Here is a 23,394-nt window from a genome sequence, read left to right on the forward strand (position 1 = left end):
AGCAGGAGAGGGGTCCCTGAAGCCCCAAATGAAGAAGAAGCCGCTCCTCTTTATTACAGAGGTCACGTAAGGCCATGTATTGTTCACTGAAATCAGCACAACTAGGTCACCCTTGAATCTGAGAAATTACTTTGCTAGGAGGCTGATCGAGTAAAAGGCCTGAAGCCACAGATGTGGAGAAATTGATTTTGTGAAAGTCAGATCCCCTGTAAACAAAGGATGCTTAAGCTCACATTCTAAGAAAGGATTTAATCATTGGAAAGTAAGTTGAAAAACGGCCTTAGGATCTGAAAAATAAAGCACAAGCATTTGCTTGTGGATTTTAAGGTTACTCTGTTATTTCTGTTTGCTGATTTATCCATTCCACTGGCTTACACAGCCTGACTCACTCAAACTCAAGATGGACATAAAAATCCCTGTGGTCTAAAGAAGGGAGCTGAAACAAACCAACAGAAAATGGGCTGAGTGTCCACTGCACAGTAGGTGCCACTTTTGGGAATCCCTCACTACAGGCCATGGGGGGAGTAGGGGTTGTTTTGTGTAATTTGACAGCAGCCCTATGAGGGTATTGTCCTCCTCTTGCAGATGACGTAACTGAGGTCCAGAGTGGATAAATAACTTGTTCCAGGTCACACACCTTGTAAAGATTAAACTAGAGACTTAAATCCTGGCCTGCGTGCCTCCGAAGCCCAAACTTGTCACCACACTGCCAGCGTTTCTCCCCAAACCTCTCCGAGCGCCACGAACCCACAGGCTGGGGAGGAGGCTTTTCAACGGTGCAGACTCCTGAGCCTCATGTCTGTTCTCCAAAAGTAGGATGTCCAGCAGCTGGACTCAGGAATCTGTATTTTTAACAAGGCCTCCAGGCAATTCTTCTGTTCACTGAAGTCTAAGAACCACTAGTCTCGCCACAGTGCCTCCAACCCTGAGGAGACGTTCTCGAAGTGCAAGTCGTGAGGAGGCGAGGGGGCTTCCAAAATTTTCTGCGTAACAGTTTCGGTGACTCAGAGGGCTGAGACCCCTGGTCCAAGGAGTAGTCATTGGGGAAGGTAATGCCAAAGGGCAGTGGATCAACTGATGAAAGTCCCTAACTCCACATCCACTGAGGAAGCCAAAGTCCAGCCAGGAGAGGGACAATGGGATTGGGGAACGAGACTGGTAACAACGTTACCATAGGCATTGGCATCCAAGACGTCAGAGCTGAGAGGAACTAGGGGTTGCACAGCCCAACACTTCTCATTTGTTTTAAAGACCCTGAGAAGCTAAGAGACATGCTGACGGTCACCTAGCTGAGTGATGATAGGGCCAGAGCAGAAGCCTCTGACTTCTATTCTTGTTATATCACCACTGCATTCTCAATATATCCAGCCTACTGCTAGCATGTAGAAAAGAATCTGGCTTTATTTTAAACCACTCCTTTACCCTATAGGAAAACAAACTGGATCAACATCCTTTTTTTTTTTTTTTTTTTTGCTGAGGAAGATTAGTCCTGAGCTAACATGTGTGCCAATCTTCCTTCACTTTATATGTGGGTTGCTGCCACAGCATGGCTGACGAGTGGTGTAGGTCTGTGCTGGGGATCAGAACCTGCAAACTCAGGCCACTGAAGTGGAGCATGCCGAACTTAACCACTACTCCATGGGGCCGGCCCCTCAACATCCATATTTTAATAGATGCTCATATGTAGTATAGAAATGCCAATGCATCCCACCAGGAAACAGCAATATTTATTTTCTCTGGGGGCAAAAGGCCATCCTGAGGATTCTCAGGGACAGCCCAGGTCCACAGTCAACAATTTTCTGTGTAGGAGCAACCTGCTTGCCTGCCCAAGGTCTCACATGAAAAGAGCTACAGCATTCATGTTTTCACCTAAGTGCAAGGGTGACACTACCACTTCTCGGCGTCTGAAAGGAAGATGGCCTGGGGAGGAGATCATGCGATTGGTGTCCCTTCTAAAGGCAGCAAAATTCTCCTAGCTCCCCTACCTCGGCAGACATTGGGAATGTCCCCCACTGTGTCACTCTGACCCGCTAAGCTGTCCCCCACTGTGTCACCCTGACCCACCCAGCTGTGGCAGTGGCTGCAGCAAGATGAATGTGGGCTAGAGAGACAGGAGCCCAAATTAAGGTCCCCTTTCAAACAGCTCACTGTGAGACCTTAGGCAGCCTACTGGGCCTCTTTGCCTCAGTTTATCTGTCTAGGAAAGGGAAGCTTTATCGCCAAGGCTGATATTCTTCACAACCACAATAAAGAACAAAATGCTTTGAAAGTGATAAACAAGCCATCCTGGTGCTTTCCAGACTTCAGTCATGTGCCGCCTCCTTCACATTTGCCATAGCTGTTAATAACCACTAACACAGGGAACACTCACTGCACAGAGACCAGGTGCCAGTGCAGACATGATATGTCTCCATCTAATACGTGTGGAAATTGAGGATTATAAGAGCTGAGTGACCCAGCAGACGTCTTCTCCAGCAGCAGGAATCAGAAGAATAGACGATAACAAAATTAAACTCAGACTTGGACTATTTCTGGGTGAGCATCACTCACAATAGATTTAGTCTCCAGAGAGAGTGCCCTTGTACCATCACCAATGCCAAAGCTTTGATAAAAAGTGGCTATGCTCCCAGTGTCTACATACATAGCCAAATAGGGTGCCATTGTTTGGTACCTGCTGAAAGTTAAGATAGATAGTGGGCCTGTAGCCCACTATATGCAGCTGATTCCTGAAGTGTGCCCAGTAGGAGGTGGGAAATGGGCCCTGGGTCCTCCAGTTGCTCACAGTCCAGGAAAGAGGATGGGATGTGTGCAAATAGCCCTGCAAGAAGGGAGAGTGTGATGACGTCCTGGTGGAGTCAAATGTTCTATGAAGACGAGAGGACGAGACATGGCTTCTATTGGGTGGGGAAGGCTTGATGACAGAGAGGACATTTAAACCTGGCCTTTGTGATAGGCAGAGCAGTGGGTCCCTGAAGATGTTCATGCCCCAATCCCCCAGAACCTGTAAACATGTTACCTTACATGCAAAAGGGACATTGCAGATGTGGTTAAGGTAATAGACCTTGCAACGGGGAGATTATCTTGGATTATCTGGATGGAACCACCCTAATTACATGAGTCCTTAAAAGCAGAGGACCTTTCCTGGCCGTGGTCAGAGAGAAGATGTGAGAATGGAAGAAGGGTTAGAGAGATGCAATGTTGCTGGGTTTAAAGATGAGGAAGGATAACACGAGCCAAGGATACGGGTGGTCTCTAGGAGAAGGTGGAAAAGACAAAGGACCAGATTCTCCCCTGGAGGCTCCAGAAGGTACACAGCCCTGACAACACCTTGATTTTATCCCAGTGAGACCTGAGTCAGGCTTCTGACCTGCAGAACTGTAAGATGATAAATTTGTGTTGTTTCAAGCCACTGTTTGAGGTAATTTGTTACAGCACCAATAGGAAATGAATATAGCCTTAATGATTGGGATGAGTTGAGACAGATTGTGAAGTAGAGGGTGAGGTTGCAGACAAGAGAGCAGAGGGATGGGCTTGAGGGAGTTGAGGATAGAGCGCATAAGCACAGCTGTCCAGGAGAACTCGCTGTGATGATGGAAATGGTCTACGTCTGTGCTGTCTTGTGTGGTAGCCACTAGCCACATGTGGCTACTGAGCACTTGACATATGGCTAGTGCAACTGAGGGGCTGACTTTTAAATTTTAATTAATTTAAAATTAAATTTAAATAGCTATACATAGCTAGTGGCAACAGTATTTGATAGCACAGGCATAGAGAGCATTAAGTTTGAGAGATTAAGACTCAACCTTCAATGCGCCAGACACAGTACTTAGAACTTCTGCACATATTAGATCACTTAATCCTCTCAATGAACCTGCAAGATTGACATAATTATGGTGATCCCCATTTACCAGATGAGAGAACTAAGGCACAAGAGCCTAAATAACTTGTCCAGAATCACAGACTGGTGAGTGGTGAGGAGAGGATTCAGTTCCAGGATTCTAGAGCCAATGCTCTGTCCATGGAACCCTACTAGCTTTATACCATATATGCAACAACTCTTACCCACTACACTGAGCCACCCCAAGGAATTAGGAATGTGATGAAGGCCATGGACAATAAAATAGAGACTGCCATGAGCTATAACAAGAGAGGCCAGGGAAGTCTTCCCTGAGGACTGACATTTATCCTGAGTGCTGAAAGCTGAAGAGGAATTGGCCAGGCAAGAGAAGAGGATGGGGTAGAGGGAGCCCCAGGCAAAGGGAACATGTATGAAGGCTCTAAGGTGAGAAAGAACATAGTGTATTCAAGGAAGTGAAAGTTGATCAGAATGACTGCGGTGGAAAGAGGAAGGAAGTGAGTATCAAGGTCAAGTTCAGAGAAATTGGCAGAGGCCGGAGCACATAGGGTCTAGTAGAAATCTGAATGTTTTTTGCAAGGATTTGAATGTTATTCTAAAAATTTTAATATGTGTATATATAATAATACATACAAACACACATATATTTTCCACTCCTACTTCTATATGAAAAATGGAGTGGATGTGACCAGGTGTAGGTTAGGAGAAGACGGTAACTTCGTTAATAACCATCATTCTCAAGCTCTTGCTTCAGAATCCCTCAGGCACAGCAGTAGCATTTTATACGCACCCACTACTTTATATTTTCAGTATGCTTTCCCACCCCTTGGGTCTTCAAAGGCACCCTGAGACAAAGGCAGAGATTTTTATCTCCATTTTGCAGATGAGTGAATCAATTCTTACAGAAAGGAACTGACTTGCCCAAAGGCCCAGCTGGTTAGTGGCAGAGCTGAGTCTAGAATCCTCATTGCCTGAGACTTCAAAGAGATCCAGTCCAGGGAAGGTGGGCTCACAAGGCCCTCAGCTCTGGCCCAGGTCTCTGCTCAGGCCCCTCCTCCCTGCGGAATGGAAGCCAAGGGGACCTTCACCTTTCGGATGCCGTCATGCTTCATTTCAATGACATGGAGGGTGTAGTTGGTCCGGCGTCCTTTCTCATTGAACTGCACGTTTCCTGTCAGGCCTTCAAACCGCACCTGGAAAACAAAGCCACCTGGTGAACAATGGACTCAGAAGTTGCTCTTCACGTCTGTTTGCTTTTTCTGCTGACGTGAAAATCCAGAACCTGAGAATGTTCTATGGGATGAGGTCTTGGAGTAGCATCACTACTGAAAAACTCTCCACTCCTTTACCTGTAGCAGGCATCACTATTAGACCACAGGTCTCTTTGCTACTAAACAGATTCATCCCGAAAACCTTTTTCATCCATTGCTTTAGGTAAACAGAAATAACGGATCCAAGGAGATCCTAATAAGAGATCTCTGCGCCATTCCCAATCACACACCCGCGTCGGGACCGCCACCATGAGCACCACCACTCCTCAGACACACACCTTCAGATGAATAAACTAAGGAGGCCTCAAAGAAAAGGGACTGCCTGCCAATCTGGTAGGTCAGGAGAAGACCGAGGACCAGAAGTGGCCCTGTGATGCCTTGGGCTGTGCTTGAAGATGGTTTCTGAATCCTTTGTGAGACCAGGGAATAAAATACTTGGGAATCTAGAGACCTGGGATTGGGAGGCCTGAATTTTACCCCAGCTTTCCTCTGAAGAGCCAAGCGACCTTGGGCAAGTCACCTCTGTAAGCTCCCAGTTTCCAAAATTCCTGCCCCACCTCCCTTAAATGCCACAGCCAATGTGAAACTGCTGTGAAAACTTTCAAGCACCTAAGAAGAACCTTCATGTTAAGACCAGAGCATTCGGGCCTTTAAACAGGTCTCAGTTGGCTAAAACAAGCTTTGTGTTGGAACCCCAAAATAGGCTGCACGCAATTTCTTCTCCACGAATGAAACAGATCAAACTCTCAGGGCCTCAAACCGTCAAGCTCATAATAAAGGCCAAGTGGTCCACCTGGAGGATCCAAGACCTTTAAAGCCAAACCTGCTGCTCTGGAGGTGACCGGTAGATCTCACCCAAGTCCACTCTCATATTGGGGATGAGTCTGGCTGCGACTTATTGGTTCTGGTACAAGAAATCATGTTCTCTAATGGTGACTCAGCGTGTGTCCTCAGATCAGTCTGGGCTAGGGCCAGTGAGGTGAGTGTCTACCTGTAACCGATATGAACCCCGCCCTGTAACCCAACACTGGTTATTTCTCCCCTCTTCAAACAGCTTAAAAGGAAGCCTTGCAGGGTTTGATCTTTTTCTGACAGTGACCAGCTCCTCTGCCTTCAGAAGGCATAAGGATATCTGGAGAGTGTGTATATTTGAGAGAGAGAAAGTGTGTGTGTGTGTGCTCTCTGAGGCTGAGGCTGACCTTCTCACCACCTTCTGGTTTGAAGTCTCAGTGGGCAGGCCGTGACGGGCCCAGAGTGCCGAACAAATTATACAACAAGCTCTTCACTTTCCCAGACGAAATCCTCGCTCTGGAAAGGTCCAGGCTGGCTTTGCTTTTCAGAAAGAAAACAAAGCACAGATCCTGCTACAAAGAGTAATAAGAAGGGAGCAATTTCAATCCATCAGCAACTTCACCTTCTTCTCACCTTGGTCATCTCTTGCTCAACTTTAGCTTTCCCGTTCATTCAGGTTCAAGATAGGGTCGCTAATTACCAGTTTAAGTGACTCATTTGGAAAAACAGAGTGGGATAGATGTGGAAATGGCTGGATGGTAGACTAATTTGCCCAAACAGAAAGAAGCATCATTAATGATCCAAATGAGCATTTAATTTTTGGCTCTAGTCTCAAGTTTTATACTAATTATCAGTATGGCATCTTACTATGGCAAATTGCATAATGCCTCTATGACTCAGTTTCCTCATTTGTTTAATGGGGCCAATTAGAGTTAATTATGTCTTAAGGTTGTTTTAAGGATTATATGAGATATTTTATGATCAATGCTTGGCCCATGGTGAGTAGTCAACAAATGCCAGATATTATTGTTACTAACAGTGATATTCATAGGACCATCACTTTTCAAGTGTTCTATGTTTATGAAACACTTTCACGCATATTACTTCACCTCCACTTACAGGAGGCCCCTGAGGTATGCCATTTAGAGATTATGATCTTCACTTATATGGAAGAAACCACAACTCTGGGAGGCAAAGTGATTTTCTCAGGTGTCAGGGGCAAGCCTAAAATCCAGAGCCACTGATATATTCTGGATTTTAGGCTTTTTAGGATCTTCACTTAGGATTCCATGTGGCCTCTCAAACAGAGGCCAATGCTACTATGCTAGGCTCTGAGTGGACGACACAGAAATGTGCAAAGTAGTGTGTTCTCTGTGCCCACAACTGCCACCCACTATTCCAGCTGGGCATTCCCCAGTTCATGCTGTTACTCCTCATTGTGTGGCCATGGCCACGTCACTGAGCCTATTTCTTGGTTTCTTCTTCAAAGAACTAAAGTGCTTAGCGTATTGTCTGGGACATAAATGTTCAACGGGTAGTACATATTATTTAGACAGTGATGACGACGATGATAATTACTACTACTGTGCTGTGTAGAGTGGGTAGGAGGTTGGAAAATAAGAAGACAGAACATTGAAGCTTTGGGCCTGGTATGTTGTTGTCTCAGAGAAGGGGAATCTTTCAGCAGAAAGGAGGGTCTTGGCACTGTCACTTTTAGACGCCTTTCTCAGTCTCCAAAAAAAATCATCAGCAGCAAAGTTTTAGTGACCTGAGGGCCTTTGCATTGTCACAGTGTTTTCACCACACGTTGCTTATTTGACGTTCACAGAAACCCAGTGAGCAGCAAGAGCACAGGTTATTTTGCCCATTTTACAGACAGGTTTGAGATGCAGAGCTTGTGGCACTTGGGTTCAGGACTGACAGGAAGTCATTGAGAAGCCTGGGGCAGCTGAAGGCTCTCATTGTCTCATTGGGGAAGCCAAGACTTACACACTCAGATAAATCAAGTATGGTAAAGGAGAGGTCCCAGAACCGCCCTTCCATCACGGCAGAACAAGGAGACGTCAAGAGAATGGCTCAGCCTCAAACCATTTCTGTGGACAGTCAGGACTCAGAGCCAGAGAAAGAAGCTTCTCAGAAACATCTACTTTGGGCAAATCTGGAAGCTGCTGTCCTATCCTCCAGGGCTGAGCCGATGGGCTCTCATCCCTGCCACATGTTCTAGGAGTGACTGGGGTCTGACTGATGGACATCTGGAGTTTCTCCTTAGTTCCTGCCTCCCGGAACTTCGGTCACCATACCAAAGGTGTCTGCCAACTCCCTTCATGAAAGATGGAAAATTAACCTTGAGTTTTCTGTAAATAGTATTGGGTCCCAGCTCAGAGTCTGGTGCCCGTGGGATGCTGAAGCATAACTTTTCTTTCCTGCTGGTGCCGGGAGGCTGCTGGTTAGTGCTTCTACTGCTTGAGCAGTCGACACTGAGGACTTCTCCAACGCCATCCAGGGGAGAGACAGCGGAGTTGCTCTGGACCCAGGGCTTCTAGAACCTCTTTGTGGCCGCCGTCAGGTCAATCCATTCTCTTCGCTTCTCTCCTGAATGTTCACTGTGTGTAGGAAATCAAGGCCTTGGGCTAGGTCCCAGTGGACCATATTCTAGTTATTCCATCCAGGGCAAGTCTCAGGACCCCTCTGTGCTTCCACTTTCCCACCTGAACAATGGGAAGAATAATCGTGGCTCTAACTATCTCATGCAGTTGCCCTGAGGTTCAAAGAAGCTTTTACATTATCCTTTTTTTAAAAAAAAATTTGAGCTTTGTGACAAGGCATTGAGGGAGGCAGAGCCAAGAAGATTATGTCATATGGGAGCTAAGTAAATCAATGTCAGAATAGTTGAGCAATTAGTCCAAGATCCCCCAGATAGTGCTTGGTGGAGCCATGGATAGAACCCAGCTCTTCCCTTCCTAACCCCCTACCAGCCGAGCACGATGCTCACGTGTCCTCGCTTGCACTCTCACTCTAGTCTCCTGCTGGGCATCACTTACATCCCCACCCTGGCCCTCCAAAGCCTGATTCACTCTTTGCTCAAATTCACCCTCCCTTTAAGGTTTGCATGACCATCCATCTCAGTTTGCTTGGGTTAGTTCCAGTCTACATCTCTCGTTCTGGAATAATAGATAATCGCTCTCCCTTTCACTCTTAGATGTCCCAGTTTGCATGATAAATTATATAGTCACCCTATTTAAAGCCCTAGTCCATTCCTACAGGAAGCCTTGCTCATGCCCACATTCCTCAGTCACGGCATTCTGCTCTGACCGTCCACAGCACCGAGAGCCTGGCTATGTTATTTAGCCCTTCATCCAAACTTTTATAGCTTTCCATGATTTTTATAGCTTTTTTATGATTTCCAGGAGCTGGTCTTCCCTTTGCAAGTGGGTCTTGAGTCCTGAAAGGACAGGACTGTGTCTTACAGCCCTATTGCCCGCCTTGCCCTAGACCTCATCTAGCAAAGTGCTGGGCATACCTTCACTTCGATATGCTTGATCATTGGCTGACATATTGCAGACACAAAGACTAAGAGGGGTGATCACCATTTAGGGCAGATATTCTTCACCTGAAGTCCTGGGATGGGCTTCCAGGATGTCCATGGTCCCCCTCAGTCCTCGTCATGCAAAAATATATGCATGTACAATGTGTACATTTTTCTGGGAAAAGAATCTGAAGATTTTTGTTTTTAATCCTGAAGGGGCCTATGACCCCCAAATGCCAAGAGACTGACTTGGGGAGCTGGGTTTTCTTTGCCAGCCAGAAGCCACCCTAATGCTGCCTCCTTCTGGAGTGCTGAGGGCTTCCAGGATGTGGGCTCATTCATATTCTGAATGGCTCCCTGGATGTCAGGCAGGGGGCAGGCAGGCGGCTGATTATCTTCACTCTGCTGCTGGGGAAATTACCAGCCTGGTGGCAGGGGTAGGGGTGCACAGATATTACCCAAGGCCATGTGCTGTTGAGGGCTGGGCCACCGCTCTTGAGTCTCCCCTGCTGGGCTGGGCCTTCGAGATTTCAGAGCAGAGCAGTGATGTACACAGAGTTAGGTAGCAAGGAGATGTGAGCTGGAGTCCCAGTTACACCACTAACTAACTATATAATTTTGGAAAATTTTTAAACATCTCCAAAACTCAGTTTCTCCTATTTATAAAAGCACAGTTAATAAAACTAGCTACCTGGGAGTGTTATATTGAGGTTATAATGAGATCGAACATGTCACGTATGTTCAGAACCCTGTACATACTAAGCCCTTAACACATCATAGCCGGTGTTACCATTATTTTTAGAATAACAAGCTTATTCCTCCAGGCTTAACTCACAGACACCCCAGCTCTGACACAAGCTGAACCAGAGGTCTCTTCCCAATGTGCCACCCAAAGGCCAGTGGTCAGGACAGCAGACACCTGAACTCCCAGCCCTGGGTTCCAAGGGTCACTGGGATTTACCCAGCCTATTGTGGGTGCACAGTTGCTCCCTAGTGGCGTGGCTATTTTAAGAGATGGGTCTAAAAGATGAAATGGCTGGACAGTGGCCGTGACTATGTGTGGAAGACCTCAGAGCTCAATGCATAGAAGCAAAGGCGCCTGGGCCATAGGATAGGCCAGAGGCAGGGGGATCCCTGGACAGGGGTGTGGTCCAACCTCTGCTGCTGAGCTGCTGTGTGACCCTGGATGAGTCACTGCCCACTCTGGGTCAGCTGCCTCGTCTACAAAGTAACAGAAAATGAGAGTCACCTATCTCTAAGGTCTCTTTCAGCTTCCCGTGATTCTAGGTGCTTCACAAAGATTTGAAAGGAATCAGTGTGAACAGCTGATCTGAGGATCTGAATGTTGGGTTCATTTTTGTTTTGTGGCTAGTTCCCCTGCACCACACAACAGAGTGAGGAGAGTTTCTTAAGGCAGGTCTTGCCTTCTCTTTTTGTCCCCAGGGCTTGCCCAGGCCAGAACATGCAGCAGGCTCTCAGGGCACACACGTGTCTTGACTTCAAGACAATCTAAGAGGTCATTATTCTTTTGACTAAGGCAGCTGCCTCCTCGCAAACCCCACTGAAGGCAGAAGCAGAAGAATGAGTACACATCACAACCAGAAGGACAGAGGGTTAGACCAGAAGAAGAAACTATGTGCTTCGAATTCTTAGAGCCAGGAGCCAGTTGAGACCTGGGGGTCGTCTCTCTAACCTCCTCATCTTCAGGGAAAAGGAAAGGGAAGTCTGTAGGAGATCGGAATGAGTATTTCAAGGTCACCTGGAGAGCCAGGGGCCCAGCTAGACTTGGAAGCCAGCTCTTCTGCCTCCTGGTTCAGAGAGCTTCCTGCCACCCCGAGTTGCCTACCCAGCTTCATCACTGTCATGGTGGCGTCAGAATATCCTTCCAGGGACATCATTAAGATGGGAGAGGCAGAGGAGTTGGAAGGGTGGGAAGCTGAGGGCAAGTCCCTGGGACCTTCTGAAACCAGCCTCTCATTGCAATCAGAAGCTGTCTCGACTGGGGAGTCCTGCAGAGCATTTTAACTAAGCCAGGAGGCAGGCGCTGCATCTTTGGCAATCATTTGGAAGCTGCCTGGTGTCTGCTGTCACTGCCTAGTGATCAGGCCACCTTGCATAGAGACAGGGGGAGGGCGGAAAGGGCTGCTGTGGATCCCTTAGCATGTTCCTCCTGTAGTCACAGAGCTGCGCTTAGCTTCGTTCCAAAGGACAGAACTACATATTCCCCACATAAAGGCACTTCATCCGAGCTGAGGAACAGCTGGTGATGTTCCTTTCTCGTCTCTTTCTCCAGGTTGTGAAAATTGCTAGAGCTGTGCCCGTGTGGTTGGAAAACAAATAGGAATAGTTGTACATCTCACTCTACATTTCTCCCTCATTCAGAAATGCTCCTCTCATCCCCTGGGAGCCCAAATTCACCTTCTGTTGAATGTAGTCTTAAAAGTAGAGCTGGTCTTATCCAGACAACTCCATTGGATGGGGAGGGCAGGTCCTAAGGGACATTTGTAGTAAAATATCGTGCTGTTGCTACCTGGCCACTGTACCTAGCATTTTGACATTCCTTTGCGTTGAGCGCTGCCCCCTTTGCTCAATCCCCTTTGGAGATACAGCTTCCCTATCAGGAGGCATCAGAGGCATCATATGGTGCTATCTGTCAGCAGTTCAAGACTCAGAGCCTAAGTGCTTCTGGAGACTTTTAGAGACTAAAAGAGACTTCTAGGAGCCCTGAGAGTGATAAAGCTGATGGCGAGTTCTCAGACTCTTCTAAACCAGAGATGTTAAATACATTGCCCACGTGTATCACTGTCTTAGCCTGCCTCCAAGCAGACACATCGCTAATTGAATATGCATACACTTCCCTGTTGAATCTGGATTCAGTCTCAGACTCCTTTGCATAGCCAATTGATTGGAGTGGGCATGACCATTTTCCATCTCTGTTCTTTAACTGTTCTTAAGTGCAAACAAAACTGATGACTGCAATGATGAGAAGCAAGACAATAGGATCAGAAATACTGAGAAACATTGCAGAGTCCCCTCATAAATGTGCACAGAGAGCGGAGGTAATGAAAAAATCCAGAAAATCAGGGCAAGAGATGAGAGTCTCCAGAAGACTACAAGAGTGGTTCAGTTTCATCCCTGTGTGTTTCAAATCCTCTTTCCAAATACAGAATCACCAGCTTCCCTTTTCAGCATAATCCCTAAGCAGAAAATGTAGCTTTTATGCTATCAGGAATCACAATTCCATACTAATGGGTTTTTCTGTCTGTTTAATTTCTGCATGAGCTTCCACGTACACCACCAGCCACAAACACAATGCAGTGGTTGTCCAAACTTCAGGCATGTTCTACCTTTTCCTTTAAATAGCTACATCCCACCTGATACTGATGCTGAAATCCCCTAGGAGGCTGCCATAGAAGGGGCAGCCATCGCCAGCCTCACCTGCTGCAGAGCTCTCTGGATGTCGATCCCTTGGCCCCAGGGCACAGCTGGGTTCGCCAGGCAGTCCCCAGCATTCCCCCGGCGGGATATATCGATTCGCTGCCTCCGCAGGCTCTGGAAAGCTTCAGCCATCACCTTCACCCCGTCGTAGGTGAGTGCAGAGGTGTACTGGTGGGAGGAACGGAGACAGTTAGGCGTCAGAGAGAGCTGACGGGGAGGCAGGTGGGAGCTGTATCTGGGAATTTGCTTCCTGGTATGAGAATGCCTGCCATGCGCCAGGTACAGGGAGTGGGGGGCAGTGGTGAAATGGGTAGTCTGCCCCGCAGAGGGGGTCTGCTGCTCCCTCTTCTAGCCAATACTGCCCTCCTGAATGGTGAGTTCAGTATTGCCAGTTGTGACTTGAAGAGACGACATTTCTTTGTGCAATCTAGCAATTTTAAAATGTTGGTTCAGTTGGAAAAAGAATGCATGGATTAAATATAACACATCTGTATCTGTCTGACACAGTCCACGGAAAACCAGTTGGTTTTCTCTGTGTTGGGAGCCAAGAGGAACAGTTTACTACACCACCCCTTGTGACAGTAAAAAAGAAAAAATCATCCAAGAGTGGTAAGCTCTTAATTATTTCTTCATGGCTTACACAAGTGGCAGGTTTACGTTCTGCAAACTTTCCCCTTGTGCTTATTCGTGATAGCTCTCAATTTTTTCCCCTCTTGCCTAAAAGAGGGTTTTTGTTGATGAATCAAAACCAAGAAAACAGTCCAGGACAATATATCCTGGCTTTGGAACTCACATCTGTCTTCTTCATTAATTTCTCCCCAGTGCTAGCATGTTCTCTGGCATATTCTAAGTTCATAATAGAGAGTTGTAGAATGAATGTATAAGTATTTTTCCAGTTTTTAACTTTGATTCTCTCACTTTTTAAAAGTATATGTGTTACATTTGGTTATTTTTATAATCTGCTCTAATCTTTTGGAAATTGGGTGGGGTATTCACATATTAATTAACTACGTGGTTTGCTCATTGCACTTCTGTGATTTTGTTTGCTTACGCTTGTATTGAAATAACTCTTCATTTTCGAATTGCTGGAACAGTTTTCAATCAGTGGGATAAGAAGCATCTCAGTGAAACGACCATTCTCAAAAAGAAACTGACCAATGGCACAAGAAAGTAGCCGAGGATTCACTGTGCCCCAGATAAGCAAATTTGGCCTCAGAATCCTTCTCAACACAGTTTCCACACAGCCACTGCTAAACTACCAGATTTGACATGGGAGAGAAAAATTACCTGTCATCTTTATTCTTAACCATTATCAAATAGCAAACAAAATAGATTTTGGCTGAAGGATTTCGAGCTGCATTGTTGGGAAGTGGGAGGTAGTAGTCTGCATGATAACTGGGAGTTGACTCTGTGAGGCAGAGATGTTCTGGATATTGCTTTTAGATTTCCCTGATATTTAGCTGGGTACATGGCTGACCAAACTAAGGGCTAACTCACTGCACAACTCAATGAGGCTCAATCCACAACAAATTGAATGCAAACAGCATCCTGGAGCTGTGCAACATGGTGGCCCTGCCCAGAATAGAGACACCAATTTCCAGCTCTCCCTTTAACTAGCTGGGGCTAGGTTTCTAAGATGTGGCCAATAGCAGGTGAGTGGAAGATGTGTGTGTCTTCTGAAAAGGGTTCTTAAAGGAAGAGTTGTGCTTTTTATTTTCCTTTTTACCTTCCTGGGTAGAATACTGAGGTAATGGTTGGAGCTTCAGCATCCATTTTGGGCTGTAAGGTAGCAGTCATATGCTGAAGATAGGAAAACAAGGAGATAGAAGCAGCCTGAATGTTTGATGATTGTGGAGCCATTATACAAGCCCTAGAGTGCTGACTTCTGAATTTTTATATGAGAGAAAAACAAAATGTGTTTCTTGTTAAAGGCATTGTCATTCTGGATTGTCTGACCTTTTCAAGGTACCCTCAATCTTTATGGATACATTTTCCTTAGCTTGTTCCTCTTAGAAAACCTTTTCCTTTTCTAAAGACTAACACTGCCCAGAAATCTGGGGCAGACAAAGGGACCAAGCTGGTCCTATGCTGCCTGCCACCCACCCCCTCACCTTAGGTCTCTTCCAGTCCACCCGGGTGTGGTCTCGAGCATCGCTGTTCTTCCACTGCTGCATGATCTTGGCTGGGATGGTGTCTGTGTAGTTCACCAACTGGAAACCTGTCACATTTGCTCCACTCTCCTTGAATTTGTTTAAGTCAATGTCCATAAAACCCTGTGCAGAGAGGAGGGGAAAGAAGTCAGAACATGCTGCCTGCATAAATCAATTTAACCATGTTACAGAATCACAGGACTTTCCATCCTGTTGACAAGGTGGAACTAACTTAATGGAGAAAGAATTGTGCCTCTCTTCCTTCTGATCTCAATTATCACTTAGTTTGTGCACACAGGTAGCACCGTGGTTAAGAGCACTCGCTCAGGGGCCAGCTGTGCCTGGGTTGAAGCGCTGGCTCTGCTACTGACAGCCAGTAGTTACACGACCTTGGACTAAGTTACTTGATGGTTTCTTGTCTGAACAATGGAGGTTAGGAAGTTGGGGAGAAAAAGTGATGCGATGATGCGTGTCAGGTCGTGGTGCAGACTGAGTGATCAATAAATGGTGGCTGGGAACATTGTGACGCTAGAGATATGGAATCAAATAGAAATATACGGAGAGCGTTGTCTCTTCTACCAGCCCACTCTCCACCCTTTTGAGAGAGGAGGAGTCTGAAGTCCACGGGGACAAGCTCCTGTGGGCCCCCCAAGGTCACCAGCAAGACTGTGGAAGAGGCTGGATTCTGATCCTTCCTTGCCCTGTGCTCTTTCCCATACCACCGACTCGATCTTCTCTACCCAATGAAGACTTATCAATTCTAACGTCCTCAAAGGATTCTTTTTTGGGAATGAAACTTTTCTCTCCACTTGGTGAAGATTTATTCAAACTCAGGAAGTCTTCAACTTGAGAAAGAACCCTCATATTTGTATAATACATTCCATAGTGTGTAACACTTTCATATCTATGGCTTCACTTCACTTCATGTCTTTATAAGGTAGAAATCACATGTCTGTTTGCCAGATGAAGAAACTGCAAAGTCATTCAAAGAGTTAGTGGCAGAGAGGGGACCAGAACTAGGATCTTCTGAAGTTCTTTGCTCACTCACTCCTCATTCAACAAACATTTTTGAGAACATATAATGCACTATTTTAATAGTGCATAAAACAAGTTCCTTCTCTTATGAAGCTTACATTCTAGTGGGAAAGACAAATAATAAAGAAATAAACAAGTCAATACGTAGCATCGTGTATAAGCGTAGTCCACTACAGTATACTATGCATTAGCGGTGAGTCCTATGAAGAAAGATAAGGGGTGGGAGGATGGGGAGAGGAGGGCGATGGCATGCTTTGGAAGCCATGATCAGATGAACCTCACTGAGGTGGTGGTGTTGGCATGGGGACCTGAGCAAAGTGAAGCTGTGGGAGTGAGCTATGGGGAAATCTGAGGAACAGTCTTCTGAGCAAAGGCTCAGAGGTCGAAGGATGCTTAGCATGTTCCAGAAACAGTAAGAAGGCTGCTGTGACTGAGCCACAGTGCGTGAGAGGGAGAGAGGGTGGGAAATGTGGTTGGAGCAGCAGCCCAAGGCTGGATCATGTAGAGCCTTGTGATACCTTGGGTTTCTTTTCAGGTTTTCTCAGGGGCCCACTGCAGGAATTCGAGCAGGGATCGTAAAGTCAGTGCCCTTTGGGCTCCAGGGCTTGGGGAAACTGCCAAATCCCAAAGAGCAAAGTGGGAGAATGAGCAGGGGATGGAGTTTGGTGGATAGAGGGTGGGGGAACCACCCTGGACTAGTGACCAAAAGCCCTGAGTGCCAAACCCCAGCTGTGCCTGGGGATCCTACGGCACCACCCAGTCTCTTAATTTCTCATTGACTTGATCCAGTTTTCTCATCTAAGAGATCTAGTCATCAGCATTTCATCACTCCAGGATACTCCCCTCACCCCGCGCCTCTGAAGTCCTGTGATTCTTGATTATTTCTATTTTATGAACAAACCAAGCTCAGTCCCACTCAGAGCCTTTGTCCTGGCTATTCTCTCTGCCTGGAAGTGTGCCTTCTCTGGCTGGCTCTTTTCCAGCTTCTGGATCTCAGCTAAAACGCCATCTCTTTTTTCTTTCCTGACCCTTATCTAACGATCCAGTTCTCACCCTGTGGTAGACGCGGTTGGTACCCTGCTCATTTCCACTCCCCTTTATACACTGATATTCCACTTTAGATATTAACTGCAAATACCTATTACTTCACCCATTTGCAGGGTCAGCCAGGTGTCTCCAGGAATTAACACACCCAGAGCAGCTCTCAACTGATGGCAGATGGAGAGTTAGTAGATAAATACTCCAGAATCCTCTTCCCTGGGTGGGATAACCCTGAGGTGAGTTCTACACCGATGTCTAGAGGTCCCCTAAGGGATGGGGCTCTATAGCCCCCGGGGGTAAGTGTCTTGATTGCACAGCTTTATTGGCTGCCGGCCGTCCCTCCCCTACCTCACTTCCCTGATTCCCTGCTGTTCTTTCTAGGACTGGCACCCAAAGAAACCACTTGTACTTGAATTCTTTTCTTGGGACCTGCTTCTAGGAGAAGCCAATCAAGTCTCCCCCAACACCCAGTCTAGTCAGTGCCCTGTCAGAGTTTCTCCAGACCGTTTATCACCATCTGAGACGATCTCAGTTACTTATTTGTGCCCTTGTCGTCTCTCCTCCCATTGGAATGCCAACTCCAAGAGGACAGGGACTTTTTCTGTTTGTTCACTGACGTGTCCCAGAACCTAGCACCTAGAGCAATGCCTGGCACAAAGTAGGTGCTCAATCCATATTTGTTGAGTGACTGAAAAGAAGCCAGAGACTTTCCTCAAGCAAGCATTCTTATCAGCCAGGAGAAATATGGTCAGCAGGCAACAAACGCCAGTGGATGTTTTAATTGGCTACAAAGAGAAGCTCAGATTGGAAATATCTTTTGAGATTAACTTTTCCCATAGCCACAGTGTACAGCTTTTCACAGAGGTCTACTGATTTGCACAACAGTTCTAGCAAGCTGTTAGTACAGATGAAATCAGAATTAGGTTCTTGTACCCAATATGCGTCTGAAGACATTATGCCACCTAAAAGCACAGCCATCTCACCACTGGTTAAAAGCTAATGCACAGTTGAGAGATTGCCCATAATTTTTAGAGACTCTAAAAAGGACATTTTGTTCATAAAATAACTATTGAGAGAATGAAATGGAAATTATCTCCCGCAGTCAAATTCTGCTGCTTGAAAATCTGCGACAAGCTCCTGGGCCTTTCATACTGACTGCCCCCATCTCGAACATAATGGAGGCCAAAGGAAATGGCAGAGTTTATTCAAACATAAATGCCACTCAACTCCATCACCAGAATGTCTGACTGCAAGGTTACCGGAGCCAAACCTCGGTTACATCTAATCAAACTGATGGGACCCTTTAAGTGAACTCCTCCACTCGCCTGAGCAGGAATGGACAAAGAATGATAAAAAAAGAAAAATGCTCATATCTTTGCTGTTAGGTAAAACAAACAAAATCAGGCAATAAGTTGGAGTCAACGTACATTCATCTAACAGCTGATGTCTTCCCTCCTATGTAAGATTTCATGCTAGAATAGTAATCTTGAATTTCCACAGTGTCCCTAATCACTAAGAAATGAGTCTGTTATAGTTACTAGACTTGATTTCTCTATAATGCAAGAAAATGGACTCTGCCAATATGGAAAAGTGTTCTTGACTAAGAAGAGGAAATAAAGGTATTGACTATTTGCCCACCAGTTAACCGGAAAATTCAACCCACTTACTCTATTCCCCAGAGCACGCTCATTAAACAGGGTTTAATTAAATAATTTTCTAATTTTTCTTTGCCATTTTATTTAAAAAAAACCTTGGGGGGTAATGTTTGGTAATTAGCACATTTTTTCTTTATCTGCTGTATCCATGCTATTAATTATATAATATTGTATAAGGATGTGACATGGCTGATTATATTCTATTAAAGATTTAAACTATGAAATTGGATTGTCACCATTCTCTTGGAGCCATTTTGCCTATTTTATAAGATGTCTCCAAATACTGAGTCCACGGCTCTGGACACTGTGAAATTAACCCAGGATGCTTCTTTTCCAAGTTATTCAGCGTGAGAACTCAGGCTTCCTAAACTCAGACTTCTTCCCCTGTCCCGCACAGCTGTACCAGAGGCTGCTCTTCACAGAATGACTCTGTTTCTCATCTAAAATGGGGCTTTGTGATGAGTGAGCTCTTGAAGCGTGGTCACTGTGCTCCTGTCTGCTTCAGTGCTATTTCACGCTGTCCCCTGTGTGACTGATAAACGGGCGACATGAGAAGACTGCTCTGCCTACCGTCTTCATTCAAGTGCAAACGAACTGGCTGGTGTACAGCAGATTCTAAGGATAGAGGTCCTTAACCTGGGGGACATCTCAGAATACTTTAGGGAGCTTTTACAAAGCAGCCATCCCTAAGAATTGTCATTCAGTAGCCCTGGAGAGGAAACTGGATATCGGTATTTTTACAAAGCTCTAATGCTGGCGAATCAAAAATCAAGGTTCAATATATTAAAATTATAAAAGTTCTCATTAGAAGAATTTCAAATAATAGCATAACTAACAAACATTAAGGATAGGATATGAGCACTAAGAGATGATTCATCATCTTTATAATGGGGAGTCGCGAATGGGATTAAAGTCGATAAAGCAAGAAAAAGAGACGTGGACATATTATGTAGAAGTGTGGAGAGAAACCACCAGAATCACCAAAAATAGAAAAGGGTTAAAAGAGATATTTCTAAGAAGTATGAGATTTCAGAGAGCAGGCGTTTGCTTTTTATTTTATACCCTTCTGTAATATTTTTTCTTTTTTACTGTGTGAATATATTTCCCTTTTAGTACTATTAAAAAATAAAAATAGATCCTCAGATAATTCTGATGTACCTCGCTGGCCAGGGGTCATCTCATAGTCCCTGGAAAGTAGGGGAGAGAGTGGCAGTGACAGAAAAGGGGAGAGAAGTCATTGCATTTGTTGAATCTTTGTTCTGATCCATCAAGAGGGCCCTGTTTAATTTGCTTTCTCTTGGCCTGGAATTAAGAAACAGTGGCACTGTCAAATGCTCCACTGAAACACAGCTTCAGAAGCATTGCTCAGAAGAATAACAAAAACTGACAATAATGGCAAAAATGCCACTCCGTATGCATTATATAACTTCGTCTAAGCAACGTCTTGAGAATTATGAAATTACTGTCATTTAGAAATGAAAAATGAAATAATCAGTCAACAGTTACCCCTAGATTTATTTTAAACATTTCCCAAGCTCTTAGCCTGAGCCAGGCACTCTGTTAAATGCTTTGTGTGCATAATCCGATTTAATTCCTCAAACAACCCTGAGAGGTAACCAAGCAAAGTAGGCACCGGATGCTTATTTGCATAAATGAGTGAGTGGGGATCCATCCGAATTTTATGTTGAGGAGCTATGGATCAGAGGCCTCTGGGAATTCTTCTGAGATCATACAGCAAGTGAGGGATTCTGTGGTCCAACCATAAAATCTGTCTTCTTCGTTAATGTGTTACGCTGCCTTGCCAGTGGAGGAGCTTAGCTTTAGGATGGTGTTTCCAGGTTGCCCCAGACAAAGAACCTCGGACAGTGTGGCTGACACAGTTAACAGCCAAGAATAAATGTCTCCCCCTGCCAAAGAGGGGCCTTCCAGTACAGCTTTCTTTCTTAAAGGAGCTTTTGTGGGAGAGGACACTAGATTTCTCTTCTTGACACCAACCTCCTAAGGTTTGTTAGATGTTTCCCAAGCCTCTGATTTATCTGAAGTCTGTTAGTGCTCACCTACCCCACACCTATAAACTCTTCCTGGAAAGGGCCAGATTGTGAATATTTTAGGCTTTGCAGGCTCTACGGTTTCTGTCATAACTATTCAACTCCTCCGTTGTAGCATGAAAACAGCCATAGACAATAGTAAATGAATGAGCATGGCTGTGTCCCCATAAAATTTATTTATGGACACTGAAATTTGAATTTTATATAATTTTCATGTCATGAAATATTCTTCTTTACATTTTTTCCAATAATTAAAAAATAGGAAAACCATTCTTAGCTCATGAGCCAAACAAAATCAGGTGACAGTTGGATTTGACCTATGGGCCACAGTTGACTGACGCCTGAAGCCAAGATGTTGGAGATGGGATCAAACCCCTCATTGTCAGAGAGGGAAACTGAGGGCCAGAGAGGAGACTAGCAGCCTGTTTGGATGGCTGGTTAGAGGCCCAGCTGAGATTAGAATCTGTCTTTTCCATTTACTCATTGTAGGAGGCCATGCAATGCTGACCGGATGTTTGAATAGGATGACTGAGAGTAAAATTGCTCAATTAAGTAAACTAGCTAATATAGTCATTCCATCTATCATATGTCAATTATAATTTTCAAAGGATTAGAATGAAAAGGCATTTCAAATAATTGTGATAACCTAAAGAGATGTTTAACACTATAATTACATTGGATATGCTGTCATGTTGCTGTAAAGATTTGGAAAAAGCTTTAAGGATCATGAAGAGGCTCTGGGCTATCATTATAACTGCTAATTATCATGTGCGCCTGGAAACAAAAGAACTGATTATGTGTGCTTACTGGTTATTTCACCCCTCTGAGGCTTGGTTCTCTGGTCTTCAAAATGTGGATATAATAACACCTACAGCACAGAATTGGGGTAAGATTTCAAAGAATACATTTAAGCACCTAGGACTGTGTCTGGCACATAGTAAGTGCTTAATGAGTGTTAGCTATCATTATTACCATCACATTCACCATCATCATTATCATTGGGCCAAAAGAGGTTAGGTGTTATTAGAACCGCTTCAAAACCAGACAGTGGGTCAGGCAAGATGTGAGCACATAGGAACACAGCTTTCAAAGGATGAAAAGTTTTATCTTCAAAGTCAGATTTCCCTTTTTTCTGGGTTTCTTTCAAGAGGTCACATACAAGCTGTTCAGCTCTCATCATTCTGCTGAGCAGACACCACACCCGTCAGAAGGAAGAGGAGCCTCCAGCATTGTTAAGGGAAAGGCTGAGAAGAAGGTTTATGAAGCCAGCCTGGGACACTGGAAAGAGCACTCTCTCCATCCATCCCCTTGAGATCCAGAAGAGGTAAGACTGGAACAGATCAAAGAGCCTGCACTTTATACTCCAAATGGCACAAGTTGAACATGCCAAGTTTCCCCAAATTGTCAGATAAATTCTTAGATGACAGCTCCATAGAAAGGATAGTTACAGGGAAGTGCAGTTTGAAAAGTCTTGTTACATTAGAAAAGCCTGAAAAGAGTGGAGATGATCAACCTAAAAAATAATGGACGACTACGAGGGTAAGCGAAGGCAGTATTTGAACCCCAGAAGGGCTCTCATGGGGAAGAGGTGGAAGATCTGATGTCTGAGGCTCTGGAAGGTAAGCCAGAGCCAACGAATGGGCAGAAGTCACGGGACGCAGATTTTGGCTGAAATAATAATGACAGCAACAACCACAGTGCCTGACATGTATCAAGCCTGTATTACATAGTAGACACTGTGCTAAGTGCTTTATTTGTATTATCTCATTTAATCCTCATAACAATTCCGTGACGAGGGTACTATTATCATTCCCATCTTGCAAATTAGAAAACTGAGGCTTAAATGAATGGAGCAGTGTCTGCTCAACATAACGTAGCTAAGTGAGGGGCAGAGATCACAGTCACAGCAAGTGAGAAGACTCTGGGCTTGTTTTCCATCCGCTGTACATTCTGCCTCCTAACCCCTAGTCCAGTCAGTCTGATTCATCTATCTCCTGTCCTGCAACGAGGCACCTGCGACGGGCTGCATCTTCACGCTAAGAAGGCATCAGCAGGCTTCCAGGACACCCGCACGTTAGTCTTCAGTTCCTTTAAAGTGTGCTGGGGCTTGGAATGTGAACCACAACGCTCTCTCTTTCTCTCTCTGAGGCCTCTCTAGCTTTCTCTCTGAGACTGCAGTGGTCCTTCTCACCCACCCTGGGAGACTGCAGGGTCCTCAAGGGCAGGGCCCTTGGTCCCCATGGTGTCCACAACACAGTACCTGGAGCAGGCTGACTGCTCGGTTCCTGCGAGGAATGAACAGACAACGAACATCTTTGCTCACCCTTTTCCTAATTTTCTTATAAGCTTCAATCCTGTCCTCTCTCAACGTCTCAGCTTTTTGTCTCGTGGACCAAAACTTCTTTTTATTGACTTTTTTGTGTAGTATATTCTGAGCTGAGTCATAAATAAGAAGTGTCAGGAAAATGGTTTTAGGGACAACCGCATAAGTTCTGTCCCATCTTTGAGCCTCATGAGCCGTTTGTCCTTGGGCAACGGTCTCAACCTCTCCAGGCATTAGGTTAATCGGCAAAAGTCAGTGA

The 23,394-nt window shown here is 45.3% G+C and overlaps 1 protein-coding gene across 12 annotated transcripts in view; it reads right to left on the minus strand.

Annotated features, from left to right (window-relative positions):
- Nucleotides 1–23,394, minus strand: part of GRIA1 (glutamate ionotropic receptor AMPA type subunit 1) — a 289,359-nt gene that overhangs the window by 93,870 nt on the left and 172,095 nt on the right. For all 12 annotated transcript variants that reach the window (XM_001503618.7, XM_001503619.6, XM_070233013.1 and 9 more), the window contains exons 6-8: nt 14,995–15,156; nt 12,884–13,051; nt 4,945–5,049 (exon numbers count right to left, since the gene is read on the minus strand). In XM_001503618.7, coding sequence (XP_001503668.1) covers nt 4,945–5,049; nt 12,884–13,051; nt 14,995–15,156 — 435 coding nt within the window. The remainder of the gene's footprint in view (nt 1–4,944; nt 5,050–12,883; nt 13,052–14,994; nt 15,157–23,394) is intronic.

This window comes from Equus caballus, chromosome 14 (assembly GCF_041296265.1).
Source record: "Equus caballus isolate H_3958 breed thoroughbred chromosome 14, TB-T2T, whole genome shotgun sequence".
In the NCBI taxonomy this organism is placed as follows: Eukaryota; Metazoa; Chordata; class Mammalia; order Perissodactyla; family Equidae; genus Equus; species Equus caballus.